This window comes from Bidens hawaiensis, unplaced genomic scaffold (genome assembly GCF_021521415.1).
Source record: "Bidens hawaiensis isolate Kalapana, Puna unplaced genomic scaffold, B.hawaiensis_p1.1 tig00034269_1, whole genome shotgun sequence".
NCBI lineage: Eukaryota > Viridiplantae > Streptophyta > Magnoliopsida > Asterales > Asteraceae > Bidens > Bidens hawaiensis.
In genome coordinates, this window is record NW_027495925.1 from 15,316 (window position 1) to 34,852 (window position 19,537).

At 34.5% G+C, this 19,537-nt stretch overlaps 2 protein-coding genes and 1 pseudogene across 3 annotated transcripts; 2 read left to right on the top strand and 1 right to left on the bottom strand.

Annotated features, from left to right (window-relative positions):
• Nucleotides 1-1,467: 1,467 nt before the first annotated feature.
• On the top strand, nt 1,468-13,950 carry LOC143585992 (CMP-sialic acid transporter 3-like). 2 transcript variants are annotated; one of them, XM_077067642.1, is made up of 15 exons: nt 1,468-1,815; nt 2,318-2,434; nt 2,615-2,671; nt 3,337-3,414; nt 4,053-4,097; nt 4,249-4,308; nt 4,442-4,564; nt 4,669-4,746; nt 5,207-5,276; nt 5,731-5,838; nt 5,944-6,077; nt 6,166-6,248; nt 6,357-6,396; nt 6,467-6,527; nt 13,797-13,950. In XM_077067642.1, exons 1-14 carry the CDS (start codon nt 1,645-1,647, stop codon nt 6,515-6,517), a joined length of 1,215 nt encoding a protein of 404 aa, XP_076923757.1. In that variant the 5' UTR covers nt 1,468-1,644; the 3' UTR covers nt 6,518-6,527; nt 13,797-13,950. The 2 variants fall into 2 exon arrangements, with proteins under 2 accessions (XP_076923757.1, XP_076923759.1); XM_077067644.1 differs by lacking the exon at nt 13,797-13,950 and adding an exon at nt 7,311-7,391.
• On the top strand, nt 9,967-15,752 carry LOC143585981 (F-box/FBD/LRR-repeat protein At1g13570-like; annotated as a pseudogene).
• A 1,683-nt stretch (nt 15,753-17,435) lies between these two features.
• On the bottom strand, nt 17,436-18,035 carry LOC143585982 (F-box protein CPR1-like). Its single transcript, XM_077067634.1, has one exon. It carries the CDS (start codon nt 18,033-18,035, stop codon nt 17,436-17,438), a length of 600 nt encoding a protein of 199 aa, XP_076923749.1.
• Nucleotides 18,036-19,537: the final 1,502 nt, after the last annotated feature.

The window sequence follows — 19,537 nt, forward strand, 5'->3', positions numbered from 1 at the left end:
CGAGCCCTCTTAAACTAAAACTTAGCAAAGCTCGAACCTAAACGAGATCGGGGGATCCCATCATATTTTCAAATGTGGGTAGCCTTCTCACCAGATCACAGCAAAGCGTGAACCACGGTGGTGTCATTTTAAAGCAAAACGTACAACTAACAAATCAAATCAAATCAAATCAAATCAAATCTAATCCATCGTTACAACAAACTTTCTCAAGCATATTCTTCGCATCAATCAATCAACACACACTCAAATTCTCAGTTCAATTCAACCGCCGCAGTTGAATTCCGGTGGCCGGAGCTGTCAGATCTACGGCGAATTCAAACTACCGTGTAAAGGTCAGTGTTAATCTCATAGTTTACTTGTATAGGCTTTATTTCGCGCCTTATTGTATTGATTTGATTCAAATTCAACAGAAGCTTGTTGAATTCCGTTCACACTACGGCGTAATAGTTTGTTTGCAGCGGTTATATAAACTGAGGTTAGTGTTAATCTCGTGGTTTACTTGTATACGATTGGTCTAGGGTTTATTTAGCACCTAATGTTATGAATTTAATTTAACTTAACGGCTGCAGTTGAATTGCGGTGGTCGGAGCTGCCAGATCTACGGCAAATTCACACTACGGAGTAATAGCTTGTTTGCAGGGAATAGATTATATAATTGAGGTCAGTGTTTATCTCATAGTTTAGATTACTTGTATAGGATTGATGTTGTATGTTCTACGGTTTATTTCGTGCCTTATTGTATTGATTTGATTTAATTTAACTGCTGCAGTTGAACTCTGGTGGCTAGAGCTGTTAGATCTACAGCATAAGAGTTTGATTCCAGGGATCATATAATTGAGGCAAGTGTTAATCTCGTGGTTTACTTGTATACGATTGATCTTTTACGCTTCTAGGGTCAATTTCGCGCGCCATTTCATTGATTTGGTTTAATTTAACTGCTGCAGGCTAATTCTGGTGGCTAGAGCTGTTAGATCTACGGCATAAGAGTTTGATTCCAGGGATCATATAATTGAGGTTAGTGTTAATCTCATGGTTTACTTGTATATTATTGATTGTGTGAAGAAGGTGGATTTTAATATGAAGTTGCAAGATCTGAGTTGTTAGGAGCATAATTGATCCTTTGTTTTGAATTTTTTTAATCTTGATGAATTAAGATTTCCTACCTATTGTTGTAGAGCTCGTTAGGGATAATTGCATTGGAATTTTTATATGTTATTTGCAGTTATATATACTTATACACACACACATTTTCATATGTAATTTACCGAGTTTGGCCAGAAATTGGCCTGCGATTTGGATCCACTAGAGGCAATTTGGTCCTGCTAGACCTGACTAGGGGCGATTTGGACCGACTAGCAACTAATAAGGCCAGTTAGATAAAAAATTAGTTAGTTGACCTCTGACTATCGACTAATCAGCGATTTTTTTTCCAATTTCCTGAGACTGATTGTACCTACATTTCGAAGTTTTTGTTTATTAGAAATGTTTTTGTGCATTCCACTAGTCAAGGGCTGTGATTTAGTATGTCTAGTCATTGATTTAGATTTTGGATTATTGATTAATGCTGATTTGTGTTGTTGCAGACAACAATTGTAGATTTGACATTTAGAGGAAGGAGACGTGAGTGAAGTAGGGAGGGATCGGATGATGAAACAAGGGATGATAGAATGCAGTGTCTGTCATTCCAAGTTGGTGAATCCGTCTGTAAAAACAGTCTCCCGGGCTTATGATAGACATCGGAGCAAGTTTTCAAAAAAGCAACGGGCGCTCAATGTTTTATTGGTTGTTGGTGATTGCATGTTAGTTGGCTTACAGGTAAATTGCCTTTTGTAGTTAAATTCTTTATAAGACTACACATGGCAGATTTGTCATTTTGTGTATGCTTTTCCTTGAAAGGTGTTACATTTTTGTTTGTGCACTGTAGATTTCTCTAAAAGAATTTTTTTGCACCTTTTGTATGCCCTGCGTTTATTTCTTATCGGGTCATTCACACAATTCGTGGTAGGCACTTTCACCAAAGTAACAAAAAGTTCAACAAACTCGACAAGAGTACTTATCCAAAGAATTAATAAATCATCTTTTATTTTCAGTTGTGTTGAGGTCTGTATTGTAATATCCGTCTGATTTGCTTGCAAGATAATATAAGTATCATATAATGGCTTTGCTACTTGTAGCGTGTATATTTTTCATAACAAAAGCAATATCGGCCAAACTGTTATTGACTGGAAATTTGTAGGTAACTAGGTATATGAAGTTGTGCACCATGTTCATGTTGCATATGTTGTCAGTAGCTTACTATTTTCATTTTCTTTTACAGCCAATTTTGGTGTACATGTCAAAGGTTGATGGAAAGTTCAAATTTAGCCCCGTAAGTGTTAACTTTCTGACAGAAGTTGCAAAAGTTATCTTTGCACTTGTGATGCTTCTCATCCAGGTGGAGTTCTCTTCTTTTCTGTGATATAAGTTATTGAAGAGTTGAACAAATTAAATGAAAATTCATTTAGTTATTACTGACTATGTTTTGCTAACTTATTGACTTTGTTAGTGTGGATTTTGTTCTTCGTTTCTAAAATTTGTATGGTTCTACAAATTGCTTATTTCTTTCTTATCTCAGGCTAGAAATCAAAAGATCGAAGAGAAGCCACTTCTTTCTATCTCCAGTTTTACACAGGTACTGTTACCAAATTTCAGTTTTTGGTCAATTTATTAGATATTATTGCCATACCTGGCTGAAAATGCTTTTTTTCTTAGAATCTTTTTACCTGTCTGAACTGCTATCCTAGTACAACCTATTGTCATTCTATATAAATTTTTTTTGAATATTAGATTAAATGCTGATAGTTAGGTCCTCATTTAAGTAAGCATTGTACTATCATAATGCCACCAATTTCTACTTTTTTTTAGCTAAATGTTTTTCTCTAAATGAAATATTTTATGGAGCTGAAGTTAATGAACCTATAGATAAAAAGATACTTAGTTATCGCCATTAGCATGAAACCTTACAATAAAGTTGGTGATAAAAAATGCGGTACTCCAGACTCCAGCATACAGAAAGAGTGAAAATATTATTATTAGAAAGCCAAAGAGCACCTATTAGCTCATATTGTTGATTTAGTGATGTGTTTGTTAAAGGAAAACTTATTTGTATTGCAAATGCTACAAAAAATTTGAACCGCACTTTTGGTATTTGCAGCTTTTGAGTTCTGAAGATTATTTTACTTGCTTTATCTTTCTATGTCTGAAGTTCTTTCAAATTCTAGAATCTGTATATGCATTATTTTGTTTTTATATAAAGCAGCAAGCTTGTGATTTGACGTTTGCCATGTTTCTCTGCAGGCAGCGCGCAACAATGTGCTTCTTGCTGTTCCAGCACTCCTCTATGCTATTAATAACTATCTAAAGTTCACCATGCAGGTACTTATAATGTAGTGGTTCTTGTAATGATATCTCAATATAATAGTAGTCTAATAATAATGCCTAACATAAACCATCAGTTATACATGTTATGCACTTATGCCAACCATCACTAATTCATGTTTATTTCTAAAGTAGTTTTGTCATGTTTACGTACATTACATCTTAGAACTATTAGACCTTAGGACTCTTAGTCATCAAAAGACTAAGGGTTGGTACTCATAGACACATTTTGGTATTCCAACAAAAAACTCGTCAATTTGAAAGGTTAATACCTCTGGTCTTAATTATTCTCAGATTCTCATAGCCAACAAAGAACAGGAATGGTGTTAAAATAAAAGTAAGGGGATAAATGGAAAGTGTTCTGTTGATGCACTTTTTTCTGGTGTTTTTTCACAGTTACAACAGTTGTGTAGAGATTTATGGATTAAGTTATGAAGCTTAGTGATGTTATAAGTAGAAGAATTAACCTGAAATGGGATGGAAATACATTTGTGAGCATGAATAGGAAAAACAAAATAAATTTTTGACGGTTGCATTTTTTTGTATCAGTCACTTTGCTGATGATTACTGGCAAACAACATATATTTTGAAATTTTACTTGGAGCCTATGATCTAACACCGAACTCTTTTTGCAGCTCTATTTTAATCCCGCAACTGTAAAGATGCTAAGCAATCTGAAGGTAATTATCTATTGCATTGTTTCTTATGCCTTAATTTTTAAGATCAAATAAAGCTTTTGTCATTGCATCATTACATATCTATCATCATTTTTGTTTTATGCATAACATGAAAGCCATATTTTGACACACAAACATGATGTTTAAAATTTAGGTCTTGGTGATTGCAATTCTGTTGAAGATAATAATGAAGCGCCGATTTTCAATAATTCAGGTCTGTTATGAGTTTCTAGTTTTTTATGTGTTTTTTTCTTCACGAGATCAATCTTTATATAGGATTCACTTTTCTGTGAGCATCAATACTAATATATTATAAACAAATAATGTTTTTGTTTTCTGTTTTTCAGTGGGAGGCTCTTGCTCTGTTGCTTATTGGAATTAGCATAAATCAAATGCGTTCCTTACCTGAGGGCTCTACAGCAATGGGCCTTCCAGTTGCAATGGGTGCATATATCTACACAGTTATCTTTGTAAGTTGGTTTGCATAATGCTTTGTTATTATGTAGTTAGCATCTCATTCTAGTTTTTGTAATTTTTCTTTAATTTTAATTAACTTGATGAGTGGAATATACAGGTCACTGTTCCATCTATGGCATCGGTTTTCAATGAATACGCACTCAAGAGTCAATATGATACAAGCATTTACATGCAGGTGATCTTAATATTGCATTGTTATTTACTTTATCATCTTCTCTTTTTAGTTGAATAGAACATTCATCTGCAACAGATTGATTTTGGTTTATTTGTTTCATTGATTAAAATATAACAAGAGAAACGTCGGGCTTTTTGCATAAAATACCAATATACATTCAATTTTATACTGTTTCAGTACTTTATATATACGAGTCATTAAAAGATGGCTTTTTGTCCAATTTGGGTCATTATGCAGACCTTTTGTACAAAACATATTCTTCAACTTATGCCATGTGTACCAGGCTTCTCAATGATCTGTTTACATTTAAAACTAATGCCTGAGAGTCTTTTTAGTCCCCTTCTAGCCATTGTAAATTTGACTATATTTGAGTCATTAAAAGGACGGGTATGGTGCAACAATATTCAACTAAAATTTAATATCTGGTCTTCTCTAACTCGCAGCTTGTTTTAATTTGCAGAATTTGTTTTTGTATGGATATGGTGCAATCTTCAACTTCCTAGGGATCCTTGGAACTGCCATTATCAAAGGTACTAATTGACCTGAATTTACATCTCTGTTGAACCAGACAAAACTGATTCTAAGTTGCATTATTACTTATTGTGTGAATTATAACTTAATTCTGCATAAATTTTACTTGGCGTGAGTTGTTATGATTGTGTGAATTATAACTTAATTGTGCATAATTTTTACTTGAAAAAGAATTATTACTTATTGTGTAAATTATAACTTAATTATGCATAATTTTTACTAATTGACTTATTGTGTGAATCTTTATGTAAATTAGAAATGGTAAACTCTTTGGGTAAGGTGGGTTGGTTGTATTCGTGGTTTCAAAGTGAACAAATGAGTCAAAATGGTCTAGGTTGAACCGAGAGCACTATCTTTAGTGCATTAAGGAACTTTAAATGGACATATGTTTTGACTGTTAAAATTTAACCATCTACGGTTAAAACTTTATCATGGTACGATCATGTTTTTCAGGTCCCGAAAGCTTTGATATTTTGCAAGGACATTCAAAAGCTACAATGCTTTTAATTATAAACAATGCAGCGCAAGGAATTTTATCTTCCTTTTTCTTCAAATATGCTGGTAAGGTTATAAACATGTTCAGAGTCCCTTATTAAACAGTTTCTAGAATATGATGGTAAAATATTCGTTTAGCATATATATCTATAAACAATTTATGGCATGCAGATACAATTTTGAAAAAATACTCGTCAACGGTCGCCACAATCTTCACAGGCTTTGCATCTGCAGCTTTGTTTGGTCACACTTTGACTATAAACTTTATGCTTGGAATTTCTATTGTTTTCATCTCAATGCTTCAGGTATGACATTTCAAGAGGACAGCCTCATAATACATTCAACTTGTTATGTGATTTTACTAATTTATCCCTCGTTTCGTTCTTTTTCTAGTTTTTTTCGCCTCTTGCAAAAGTTAAGGAAGAAGAAAAAAATGGGGTGGCTTTGGAGTTGGACCCGGTTCAGAACAATCATAGGTACTCAACTATTGATGACTGTTATGCCCTTTTCACTTAATTTAATAAAAAATCTTTTTTTTTTTTGAACTTTTTAAAGCCCACTTACATCTGTTTACCTGCAAACAGGGACCAATTCGTAAATATAGCAGCAGGGGCCAATGAAGAGGTACAAATGTTAAGTGAATAATATAGTTTTATTCTGGAGAAACTGTTTTTAACTTTTTATACTCCTGCAGGCTACTCATCATGTAGAATCTGATGAAAGAAGACCTCTACTTCCAACTTAACTTGACCAGAGTAAGTTTCTAAAATTAATATATATTTTTAACCGGTAAAGCGGGCAAAAAATAGCCCAAAGTGGTTTAATGGATATGTTGGCTAACATGTTAAATTGGGAGATGGGAATTTGTCATTTAGTGCAAGTCAAAACAAGCAGGTCCGGCCAAGGCTGTAAACCAGCCGAGCCGAGCCAGGGTGGGCTCGGGCTCGGGTTGTTTAAAAACCGAGTCAAGCTGGCTCTTTTTCTTATCGATCTGAAATGTTGAGCTCGGGCTCGGCTCGTCAAAAGCTCGAGCCGGCTAGTCAATTTCTTTTTAAAACTAGAAAAAATGGTAGATTCAAAGAAAATAAAAGTAGGTTATTTACTTATTACTAATGTTTTTCTTTGCAATAAAACACTTAAGTTTTTTATTTTTGTTTTTCAATAAAACTGATTTATGTGAATCAAGTGAGTTATTTTTCTTATTTATAAATGGCTATATAATTTACTGTTTAAAAACTATGGTTTACAATAATGTTATACTTTTGGGTTATAATTTGTATACATATAAAATTTAGGCTTAGGGAAATATTCGCTAAACGAGCGAGCCATGAGTCGCTCTTACCTTGGCTCGAATTCATCTCGTTTACAAAGCGAGTCGAGTCGAGCTGGCTCGTTAAAAACCAAGCCATTTCGAGCCAGCTTTTTTTGACCGCGGGTTTTTTGAACAGCCCTACTTCGTTTGACCAACCTGCAAGTTTATTTTGCACTTTAGATGAATCATAACTTAAATGGATCTGTTTGTGTAACCTGCGATGCAGGTTTCTTCTTTGAAGAAGTTTTCTGGCTCTACTTGTGGAGGGTACAGAAGATTCTCATTTTAAGAAGAAAAGGAAACCGTTACGGATCATTGTGGATATCGTTGAAAAAGTATACTCCACTCCGCTAACAACCAATCAATAGATGATTTTGAGTAGTCGATGAAACCGGCCATGTTTTCGGGCTTCACTATCATTGTATACAGGTTTAAGATAGAAAAACAACAATTTATTGGTATTGCTGCTTACTTTAAATCATTCATCTATTATTATCACAGTATGTTGTCATTATGGAGCTTTAATTACAAGAATTTTTGATGTGTGTTTCGCTCTCACACTAATTATTCTTAAATTTGTTTCTTACCTTTTAAAAGTTTATACATCTCATTATTATATTTATCTTTATTCAATTAAATAATAGAAATTACTCTTGTTATTTTTTGTCACTCATCTAAAAAAAATTAATTTAAAAGAAATACGAGGTTGAATAGTGATAATTGAGATTTATAGCTTTTTTTTGTCACTGTCCTTTTAATTTAAGAATGAGGGTAGAGATGAGGGGCAAGATCTGAAATTTTGAATAGCGCTAGTAATTCGTGTCTTAACATGTTTAACAGGCTAGAAACGACTTTCATCTCCTTATCTATAATTATACAAAAAAAACCATCTTTTCTCTCTCATTTCACAACCACTTTTCAAAAAACATTTAAAAATAAATTATAGAGGTGAACAGTGTGTTTCTCCAAATTTAACTATAAACAGTAACATTTTCCCTCTCCTTCCCTCGTAGGCTCATAACTAGTGGTGCACAAAAAACCCAAACCCGGAACCGGACCCAAAAAAAATACCGAGAACCGGTTTTTTTATACACAAACCCGTACCCGACCCTACCCGTAGGGTACGGATAGGGTATGCATTTCAGTACCAAAACTCGTACCCGGAACCGGGCCCGATTTATACCCGGTAATACCTGAAAACCCGAACCGGTTCCATACCCGGAACCGGGTTTTTCCAATACCTGAAACCTGGGTTTTCCAATACCCGAAACCGGATTTTTCAAATACCCAAAAAATACCTGAAAATACCCGAAATTACCCCTAAAAACTTGTTACCCCTTAAAAAATCCAAGCTATACCTGAAGAAAACTTGAAAAAAGCCCCAAAATACCCAAAAACAGGGTTTTTTCAATACCCGAAAATAGGGTATTCATATACTCGATTTTATAATACCAGGTTCGATACCTGAACCGAACCCGATGCATAGGGTATGGTTTGTAGAGAGAATACCCGACCCGGGTATTACCAATACCCGATTTTTCAATTCCCAGTCATGCCCGAACCCGGATATTAAAAAACCCGATTTGTACACCTCTACTCATAACCACTTTTAGCCGTCTTTAAAACATACCTTGAAAAATGGATTGGAAATGCTAAGGTGGTTAGGGGTTCGAACCCTAGTAGGGTAAAGTTAGCCAAAAGTACTCAAAGTCAAAAGTGCATTTACCGGTTAAAAAAAGTAACCCATAGAAAAATCTTAAATATATAAAAACGAAATCACCTTAAATTTTCTCAATTTAATTAATAAAGGCAAATTGGAAATAAACAATTCCAACTTTTGCGTATTGGCCGATAATAATCCAAACTTTAAAAACCACTGCCAGCGGTCCCAACTTTCAACTATTTTTGTCTCAATGGATCCCCGTTAAAAAACACTTAACGCCGTTAAGTTTTTTCCCGAGTTTCAAACCGGTGTTTTAGGGCTTTTGATCGAAAGAACGATATGATTCAACTGATGTAAAATTTATCTTGAAACGATGATTCAAATGACTTAATTTTTGGTAATTGGAAATTCAAACACTCGAATTGAAACATTGTTTCATCGTTTGGATCATAGTTTCGAGATAAGTTTTACATCGGTCGACTCGTATCGTTCTTTCGATCAAAAACCCTAAGACATCGGTTTGAAACTCGGGAACAAACGTAACGACGTTAAGTGTTTTTTAACAGAGTCCATTAAAGACAAAAAAAAAATGAAAGATGAGATTATCAGCAAAGTTATAATTATTTATTTCCGGTTTGACATTAATAAATTACCAATGGACAAACTTGCCATAAAATAGAGGGACCAAGTGTATGCTTCTGCTTATGCTCATCATCAACCAACATAAACCCTATCAATTTTGTAACAATACATCCTCTCGGTTTTGCTGTTTGTCTAAAAACGTTACCGTTTTATTTAGTTTTAGTCTAATCTGTAAACCCTAAATTTATGAGGATTTACATAAAATTACAAATTAAGCACCAATTCTGTGATTCGGTGGATGCAAGGGCCATTAATGTCATTAAGTTAATTCCGGTTCGGTTATTGGTCAAATTTGGGAAATGGAGATATAAAAACTAGAAATGCATGAAACAATGAATGATTCGGTTAAGTTAATTCCGGTTCGGTTATCGGTCACCCCTATGCAGGCTCCTTAGAAATTAGAATGCTTATGATAATTTACATTGTTTGTTTCTGTACGTTTGGAGTTCCGTTCTTGTGCTGTGAAGTTTAACATTATTTTCTGACCTCGTGTTTTATCGATTGACAACTGCTATGTTCAGTTTCAAAATCTTATGATACTATGCTCTTTTATCTTACATGTATTTTCAGCAGCCAACAAGAATATCATAAGATGGATAGAATCAGCAGACTTCCTATAGGCATAATAGAATCCATATTATGTCTCGTACCGATTCAAGAGGCTGCAAGGACGAGTATCCTCTCTAAGGAATGGAGGTACTATTGGCTCACAATCCCTAAACTTGCGTTTATCGAGGATACATTTCAAGTATCGACTGATGGGGGCAAGCTACGGTTTGGGCAAACAAGTGAAAGGAAAGAAATGACCCGACAGGTGTAAACTATTCTATGCTAGTCCAATCCATGAGTTCACCCTTTGTATGGATGCAAACGAAACCTATGTTGAGATTGACCATATATTACTTCATTTGTCGAAGAAAAATACCGTCCAGATATTAATACTCGACCTTGAATTAGACTATCCGTTACCCTCATCTCTCTTCTCGTTTCATCAGTTAACGGATGTGCATGGCCGGCCCTTGGGTAGGGCAAACCGGCTGGCCGGCCGAGCACATAAATTTTGGGGGGCACCTTTTTTTTTATATATACTATGTGTATATATTTCAAAAAAATTATAAAATAAGTATGGATCTTAATCATATTAAATATTTTGGACCTAGACCTTTTTTATCCATAATCCATCTAATCTATTTGGCCCAAGCCAAATTTAAAAACTAAATAAATAATGGCCAATCAGAAACTAATAATCCCACATTTTGTCTATTGGCTGATAATAATCTCAAATTTAAAGTCATTACCAATAGTCCAATCTTTCAACTATTTTTGTCTCAATGGACACCATTAAAAAACACTTAACGTCGTTAAGTTTTGTTTCCGCGTTTCAAACCGATGTTTTAGGACTTTTAATTTGAAGAAGGATATGAGTCGACTGATGTAAAAACTTATCTCGAAACAGTGATCCGAACGACGAAACAGTGTTTCAATTCAGGTGTTTAAATTTCCAATTAACAAAAATCAAATCATATGAATCACTGTTTCAAGATAAGTTTTACATCAGTCGGCTCGTATCTTTCTTCCGATTAAAAGCCCTAAAACATTGGTTTGAAACTTAGAAAAAAATTAACGACGTTAAGTGTCTTTTTTAACAAAGGTCCATTGAGACAAAAATAGATGACCGTTGGTAGTGATTTTTAAAGGTGAGATTATTGGCCAATACACAAAAGTTTGGATTATCTATTTCCAATTTTCCATAAATAGTTAATGTTAATCGTTGTTTGAAAAAAACTAGCTTGTATATTTCATTACTTATTAGGGCCTGCGGGCCTTTTTATTTTAGTTCGGCCGAAATTCTCGGAGACGGCCCTACGGATCTGTATCTTGGTGGCTGTATTATCGAGCATCTACCATCATCCATCGGATTTTGTAGCCTTACAACTTTGACTTTGAAAGATGTAGATATAAGTGAAAAAACACTTGGGCGTCTTTTATCGAGTTGCCCGTTACTTAAGAGACTGACTATTGTAAGTTGATAGTAAATTTGAATGCCAAAGCCAATCCTCACTGACACTTTTTTGATTAGTTTCGATTCAACTGTCGATGTTGATAAAGATTCCACCTTTGCTGGTTTCATGGAGTGTTTACCGGTCATTGAATATTTGTCTATCTGGTTTTGCTTTTATATGGTAACTCTATTCGCATGCTGATTATACCTGGGTCTGCTAATTTGTAATTACTAATCTTTGTTTCCTTCAAGTATTTTGCTCCATTGCCAAGAAAGGTTTCGACAACATTGTGTGTGGAATGTCTACCTTTTGGTCACGTGTCTTCTTTACCTTTTCTCCTTCTTTTGATTAGAAGTGCCCCAAACCTCGAGAAACTTAAGATATATGTAAACAGCAAAAATCTACTTGTTTTTTATTCTTATGTCAAAGTGCACTCACAAATGACACTTCGTGTAGGTTGCTGAACATTACTTGGATGATGATGATGATGATGATGATTTATAGGCTCCTCTAAACTCAAAGGTTGCTCAGATATTTTGTTGGAGCATCTTAGCGAATTAGAGATTATGGATTTTAGTGATCCGAAGAATGGTTTGGCTTTTGTGAAGCTTGTTTTGGCCAACTCACCTGTACTACGAAGGTCAGGATATCTCTATGGGGTCGGTTGGACAAGGATGAACAATTGCAGGTCTCGAAAAAACTTATGAGCTTCCCGTGTGCATCGCATGTGGTAAAAGTCGTCGTTATTTGATAGTCAGTCAATCGCATCACTTGATGGATTCGTTAGTTGTTTAGTGAAATGATCAATTTTGTTTCGATTCGATATGGGATATTGAGAATCATGATGTTTCACACTCACTAGTAACCCAACCTTTATTATTTATTAAATAAATATAATTTATGATTGTTGTTTTTTTATTAAAAGTAATTAGAAATATAAAAGATAATAATCTATTTCAAAAATAATAAAATATTTAATTTAAAAAAATAAGTTTTATCCAAAAAAAACTTACGAAGAAAGATGCCAAATGCCAGACAAGAGAGATTATTAAAATTAATACTTATTTTATATTGAAAAATACATTTTTTAAACGACCTATGTTTTTAATAAAATTTATATCGGTGTGTTCATAGAAAAACGCTGAACACCACCATGTTTTTAGACTTTTATAAAAACTTTTATTAGACGTTACTAAAAAAAATTAAGATTAGAGTTAAAACTAATTGTTATGAAAGAAAAAGAAAGGAAAATTAAAAGTATATCCATTTATATCAAGACAATGGGTAGAGAACAGGATTGTAAACTAGGTTGCTTTCACAAACTAGTTTGCTTCAAATTAAAGTTTTTTTTAATTATTTTTATTTTCAAATAGTGTTCCAAACTCATTTAAGATTGCTAATGGGAGTGGTCTAAGGTGGTTAGGGGTTCGAATCCTAGTAGGGTAAAATTAGCCGAAAGTACTCAAAGGTGTATTTACGGGTTAAAAAATTTAATTAATAAATTATATATATATTTTTTGAACGGCTAATTAATAAATTACCAAATAAATAGAGGGACAAACTTGTCATAAAATAGAGGGACCAAGTGTATGCTTCTGCGCGTTAGCTGCTGCTGCTGCTGCTTCTTAGGTAAAACGAGCAAAAGTCACCCAAAGTGGGTAAATGGATATGTTGGCTAACATGCTAAAACGGGAGATGGGTAGTTTTTGTCTTTTAGTGCAAGTCTAAACAAGCAGGTCCGGCCAGGGCTGTAAATGAGCCGAGCCAAGCCAGGGTGGGTTCGGGCTAGGCTCGTTTAAAAACCGAGTCGAGCCGACTGTTTTTCTTATCGATCTGAAATGTTGAGCTCGAGCTCGGCTCGTCAAAGCTCGAGCCCTGCTTGTTAATTTCATTTTAAAACTAGAAAATATGGTAGATTCAAAGAAAATAAAAATAGGTTAGTACTAATGTTTTTCTTTGCTATAAAACACTTCAACTTTTTAGATTTTAATTTTTGTTTTTCAATAAAACTGATTTAAGTGAATCAAGTGAGTTATTTTTTTTATTTATAAATGACTATATAATTTACTATTTAAAAACTATGGTTTGCAATAATGTTATATTTATGGGTTGCAATTTGTATACATATAAAAATTTAGGCCTAGGGAAATATTCGCTAAACGAGCGAGCCATGAGTCGCTCTTACGTTGGCTCGAACTCAGCTCGTTTACAAACTGATTCGAGTCAAGCTGGCTCATTAAAAACCAAGCCGATTTTTTTAGAGCGAGCTCAGCATGCCACAAGCTGCAGGCTGTTTTGAACCGCCCTAGGTCTGACCAACCTGCAAATACTTGCTCATTCGTTTATTTTTCACTTTAGATGAATCGTAACTTAAACGGACCTGTTTGTGTAACGTGCAATGCAGGTTTCTTCTTTGAAGAAGTTTTGTGGCTTTACTCGTGGAGGGTACAGAAGATTCTCATTTTAAGAAGAAAATAAAACCGTTACGGGGGTCTTTTGGTCATTGTGGATATCGTTGAAAAAGTATACTCCACTCCGCTAACAACCAATCAATAGATGATTTTAAGTAGTCAATAAAACCAGCCATGCTTTCGGGCTTCACTATCATTGTATACAGGTTTTAGATAGAAAAACAACAATTTATTGGTATTTTTTACTTCAAATCGTTTATCTATTATGATATAGTATTATAGTATGTTGTCATTATGGAGCTTTAATTACAAGAATTTTGGATTTTTTTTTCATGTGCACATGCAAACTTCATTTTGATTATATCTTCAATATTTATTTTATACACATGCAAACTTTAGTTGTGCATATTATTGAAAAAGAAAGCAAAGTCATTGATATTTAATGGCAATTTCTTTTCAAAAAGTATGTTTAGAATGTTAATGTGGGAAATTTTAAGCAGATTAACAACATAACTCTCTTTTTCTCTATCCATTATATTTGACAATTTAGATATGGGTGAAAAAAAAAACGGTTAACCGATCTGACTTGAAAATTAACTAAAATCGAACTAGTTTGAAACTGTTTTTAAATAAAACGGTTTGAAACCGTAGGGTTGGGGGGGGGGGCGGTTTGGAGTTTTAGAGCATGAACCGGTTTGTAACCGACGGTTTGGAATCGGTGAGACAAGAACCGGTTTATAAGTTGTTGGAAATCAATTTATAAGAGGGGAAGGGGCACATGTAATGTAAGGGTAAGCTTCATGGGTTCCAGACCACGAAGCAAATATAGTGCCATGTTGGTAGATTGCCAAATTACAATTCAAGACAAACCTTTGTCATGAAGAATATGTGTTTTGAAAACATAAATGTGTAATTAATTATTATTACATATAAATAACAGTGTTTCTAAAACCAGACCGGTTCGGCCATTCCGACCGGTCGGACCGGGATTCGGTCACCCGACCGGTCCGGTTCGATATAGTTCACTCGCTTCTTAAAAAACCGGCCGGTCTGAACCAGTTCACCGGTCCGACCGTAAAATCGGTCCAGTACAACCGGTCGGACTAATGAACCGGACCGGTTCAACCGGTTTATTATGGAATTTTCTTATATTTTTTGATTTAACATTTTTTTTCATAGTTTTTTAGTTCGGCCGGTCCGACCGGTTGAACCGGTAACCCGACAGGTTTAGTGTCCGATCCGGTTATGAAAACATTAATAAATACCACTAACTCTTTAATATTTTATTATTCATTAAATCTTTCGTCACTTTTATTCACTTAAACCTTCACCATTTTTATTCACTCAAACGCTCAGTGACTAATTTCTCAAACAATAATCTCGGGATATTCGTACCGCCGAATGATTCTGATAACGACATTTTTTCAAACGATAGTAGTATACAATTTTTCAAAGATCTCATCGAGCAAGCCGAAGAGAAAGACACAACAACATCATCGAGCATTCCTAAAAGGAAGACACGACAACATCATCATCGAGCAATACAATTGGCCGAAGGATTATTTAGTGTTTTAGGGCAAAGTACCAAATGTTTACTGTTCTACATTGTTAATAAGTTTATTTCAATAAAAATATTTTATATAGGTTTTCATAAATGAGATCGGATGGCAAACGGGTCGGTTTGTTAACGGGTCAGAAATGGCAAATTTTTATACGGAGAGTACTTTATGCTAAATCCTGTTGTAATTGATGCTGTTATATTAGGTACAAGGGGCAGATACGGAAATTTAAGATTTGATATCAAGGGCAATTATGGAAATAATATTTTTGATTTGCATCAAATTGTTTCGGGTTATAAAAAAAAGTTTGAAAAAGAGGGATCTACAGATTGCGAGCCTAATTTGATTGCGGGTCAAAGTAAGCATATTGTTTCCGGTCAGATAAGCTAATACGGAAATATTACAACTTACAAGGGTCAAGTAGTATGACACAGATACGTTTACACATTTAGTCACATTTAAAAACAACTAGTTTTTAGACCCGACACGCTGCGGCAGGAGCAGTTAAGATGTGTGATGGTTCAACAGCTTTTACATTAGTATAAAGCCCGCAAAAATACATTCAGTTTGAATCTAAATCCATTACAAAAACAAAATGCATTAATAAAACAGCAATTGAGTTGTTTTTCTTTCTTTGCCAAACTTTCTTTCGAAGAGGAAAACTTAGTTGTAACTTTGTCATAGTAGTGAGGCCTCCTTTTTTTTTTTTTTTTTTTTTTTTGGCCTCCTTGCTTACTTTTCATTACAGCATGTGATAAAATATACAACATATGCCGCATTCTTTCTAATCCAGTACAACACAAACCTGTTTCCATGCTTTGTGTTCCCTATAAATCAACCATCTCTAAGCAAGGTCTTGTAATTGAAACCATTACCTTTGAATCAAACTTTTTCCCTTTAAACCTCTCATTCAGTAGTGTACAAAATGGTTTCATTAACTTCATTCCTAGTTTTGCAACTTACACAAACCCACATAGGTAATTGTAAAAAAGAAAGCCAAAATGGCACATGGCAAATTGTTTATACTCTTTTGACCAGTTTTCTAAGACCTGCTCCTACACACGTACTACGCTGGGTTAGGTTGTTTAGAAATTTGGACACCGCACTTGGCGATGGAATTTAAAATTTTCATGCAAAGCACTCAAATACCAAATCTGTGTGTGATGGATCCATCATATGGTTCGTTATTAATATTAATTCCATTATCTTTCTTAAGAGCCTTATGGTGCACACGACTTAAAGATCAAAGCCTAGTGTAGTGTACATTGTTTCATAAGGCATAGGTAGATCATAGCAAAAGAATTTAAATATCAAGCAAGATAACAATAATATCGAAATCACATTCTACCCGCCCTTCATAAATAAATATTTTACCTTTTAATATGGAACCGTTAAACAACTTTTGTGTGGTCGTCCACCTTATAAGACCTTACAAAAATAAAAAAAAAAAACAATTATTCATAACAGATATATAGTCCTAGTATATTTCAAAATATACTAAGCCATCTGATTCTTTGATACTAATTGTATAGTTCTGTAAGCAAGGAGTTTAAATCACCATTTTGCTTCAGTGTCCCATAATCACAAAGTGAGGCATACTCATTTTCATATAAATATGTAACCACTAGAGACTTCTAGACCTTAGAGGTTGTTAGATATTTAGAGGCAATTTCTAAGACTAAGATCCAGTATAAGCCAACACGAGGATCATTTGTAGATAATGATTCAATAACTAGAAAGCAACATGTTTATGTGCGAGAAAAATATAAGCGGGCCTCAAGATTGTTTGATTTCAATGCATTAATATAGCTTATTTTCAATCTTCATAAAAATATAAAGGAACAGGAAAAAAATTAGGATTAACAAAAGGTAGATGCAAGATGATATACGGCCACCATCATCTAGACTTAAATCATAGAGAATCAGAGTGATTAAGCAGCAATAGTGATTCTGAGTAGGAAGTCATCCAGAATGAGTAGCCATAGATCCCAATACCATTGAGGTGCTTATAGCGGGGATCATACACCTCAAGTTCTTTTACCTTAGTGTTACAATGAAACTGCTCCAGTTTAATTATCGGTTGGCCATTCGTCCTACTTCTGAAGCATTTGATGAATTATCCTGAAAGGTAAATAGTTTGGTAAAGGAGTATTTTGAAACACCATTTTCCATCATCCATGCGTCACAAACTCGTTGATCCCCTGGATAACGTTTACGGTAATTAAGCACAACAAGAGACTCCTTGAGCTTAGATATGCGCAGATGATAATTAGGGCCTGCTAAACTATCCGGAAGATCTACTTCTCCAAATTCTTCACTTGCCAAATCAAATGAAATAATTCGAGAACGAATTACACCCTTAATATTAATCGAAAGCTGACCATACTCATGAGCAACCCAATAAATAACCCCACCAATAACTACATGATGACCAATCGGAAAGTCCAATGATATGATCGGAGAATTCATTAATACGCGTCTCCAAACCCCAGAGCTTAATGTGAAAACCTCAGCATACTGATCCATGGAATAATTAGTTTGATTTAGTTCAAATGCAATCCTGACAATCTTAGGGTCATTAGTTTTAGGACAAACACCAAAACCATGAACATCACATGCAGACGGCACCGGCATACCAACAGATTTCCTAATAGATGGATTCCAAAGAACCATCAGACTCTTCCTTTGAACTCGATCATAACCGAGCAAACACACCAACCCAATCTAGCATTGGTTCAACCGTGGCCGACTTAACAATAGGACAAATGAATAACACATTATTCCTCATAAGGTACAGATTGATCTATGTACCTTATCAACAGATGATGCGGCTGAGCCTTGTTGTGACGAGTGATAAACTCAGCGCTATCGATCACAGACTTCCATGGTTTTGAAACCGATCTGACCCGAATCAAAGATTTGGTAGAAAGAACACGTTTGAGGATTTCTTCTTGGATTTCGAAAGGAGTATTGTCGGACATGTTGACTTCGATTTTGATGTTTAGGTTTCAGCTTTTAAGGAAAAAACCCTAATAGTGAGAGATATTCACTATAATATACTAAAAATATACACAAATAGAGACTGGCCCGATTATAAAATATATAATTTGTTTAGAGAAAACTTTAGATAATGTAGTTTTGATTTTATTTTATTTTTTTCTGAAAGACTACGAAGGCATTATAGTTTATTTTTCTTATTTCAAACCTGGGAGATTATTTTCAATCCTTTTAATAATGCTAATCGCGATTAGCCTGTTAGTACGACAGTCAAGGAGCGAAACTTCTAAGAGAAAAATAATATATTGTTTCGTCAAGAATTTTTGTTTGGCTTGCTTGCGTTCTATTGATAATTCGCATTGGTTCGTTTTGAGCCCAAAACCGACTCATACACGTATCTATAGCAGGTGAGGATAGAAGACATATTACCGAGATGTTTACTATAATCAGACATCACTACAATAGACAACGAACGGGGGATCAGGCGTATTACAACGAACGGGGGATCAGATACTCCCGTTATGTGGAGATAATTAGGAAATATTTTGACATGCTTAGGAGAAAAACCACTTGGATTCTTGTTTAGAACAGGGGCGGACCTAGCTATTCATTAGGGGTAGCCTCTGCTACTTCTCAACTTTTCGTCGATAGTGTAAAAAATTATTTTTTTAGACATGTTTTCGTATTTCGTTACCCCTGAAAAAAATATGACGTTACCCCTATTTGTTTAAAGCTCAACCAATTTAAATGTTCAACCAAAGAAAAGCCCGACCAAAGTTTAACGCCCAAACCAATTAAAACCCATTAACCATTTTCAAAAGTTATACTCGTTGTTTGGAAATTGGAAACTAGCCAGACATCAAACATCGTTGCACCAGACACCACCACTCGACACCATTTTGAGGGTGAAGTTTTTAATATGGTTTTGGATATGCAAATTCAAGAACATGAAAATAGATACAGTGAGGTCTCAACTAGTTTGCTAGAAAATATGTCTAGTTTAAATCTTTATAGTTCATTTACTAAGTTTGATATAAGATAGTGTCATTTTATGAGATGCGTCCAAATGATTTTAGTAATGAAGAAAGATGGTGTAATTCGAGTGATGATCTTACGACTTTTAATCACACTTTAAAGGAAGACGATAAATTGCAAAAATGGGTGTAATGTGTGACCTT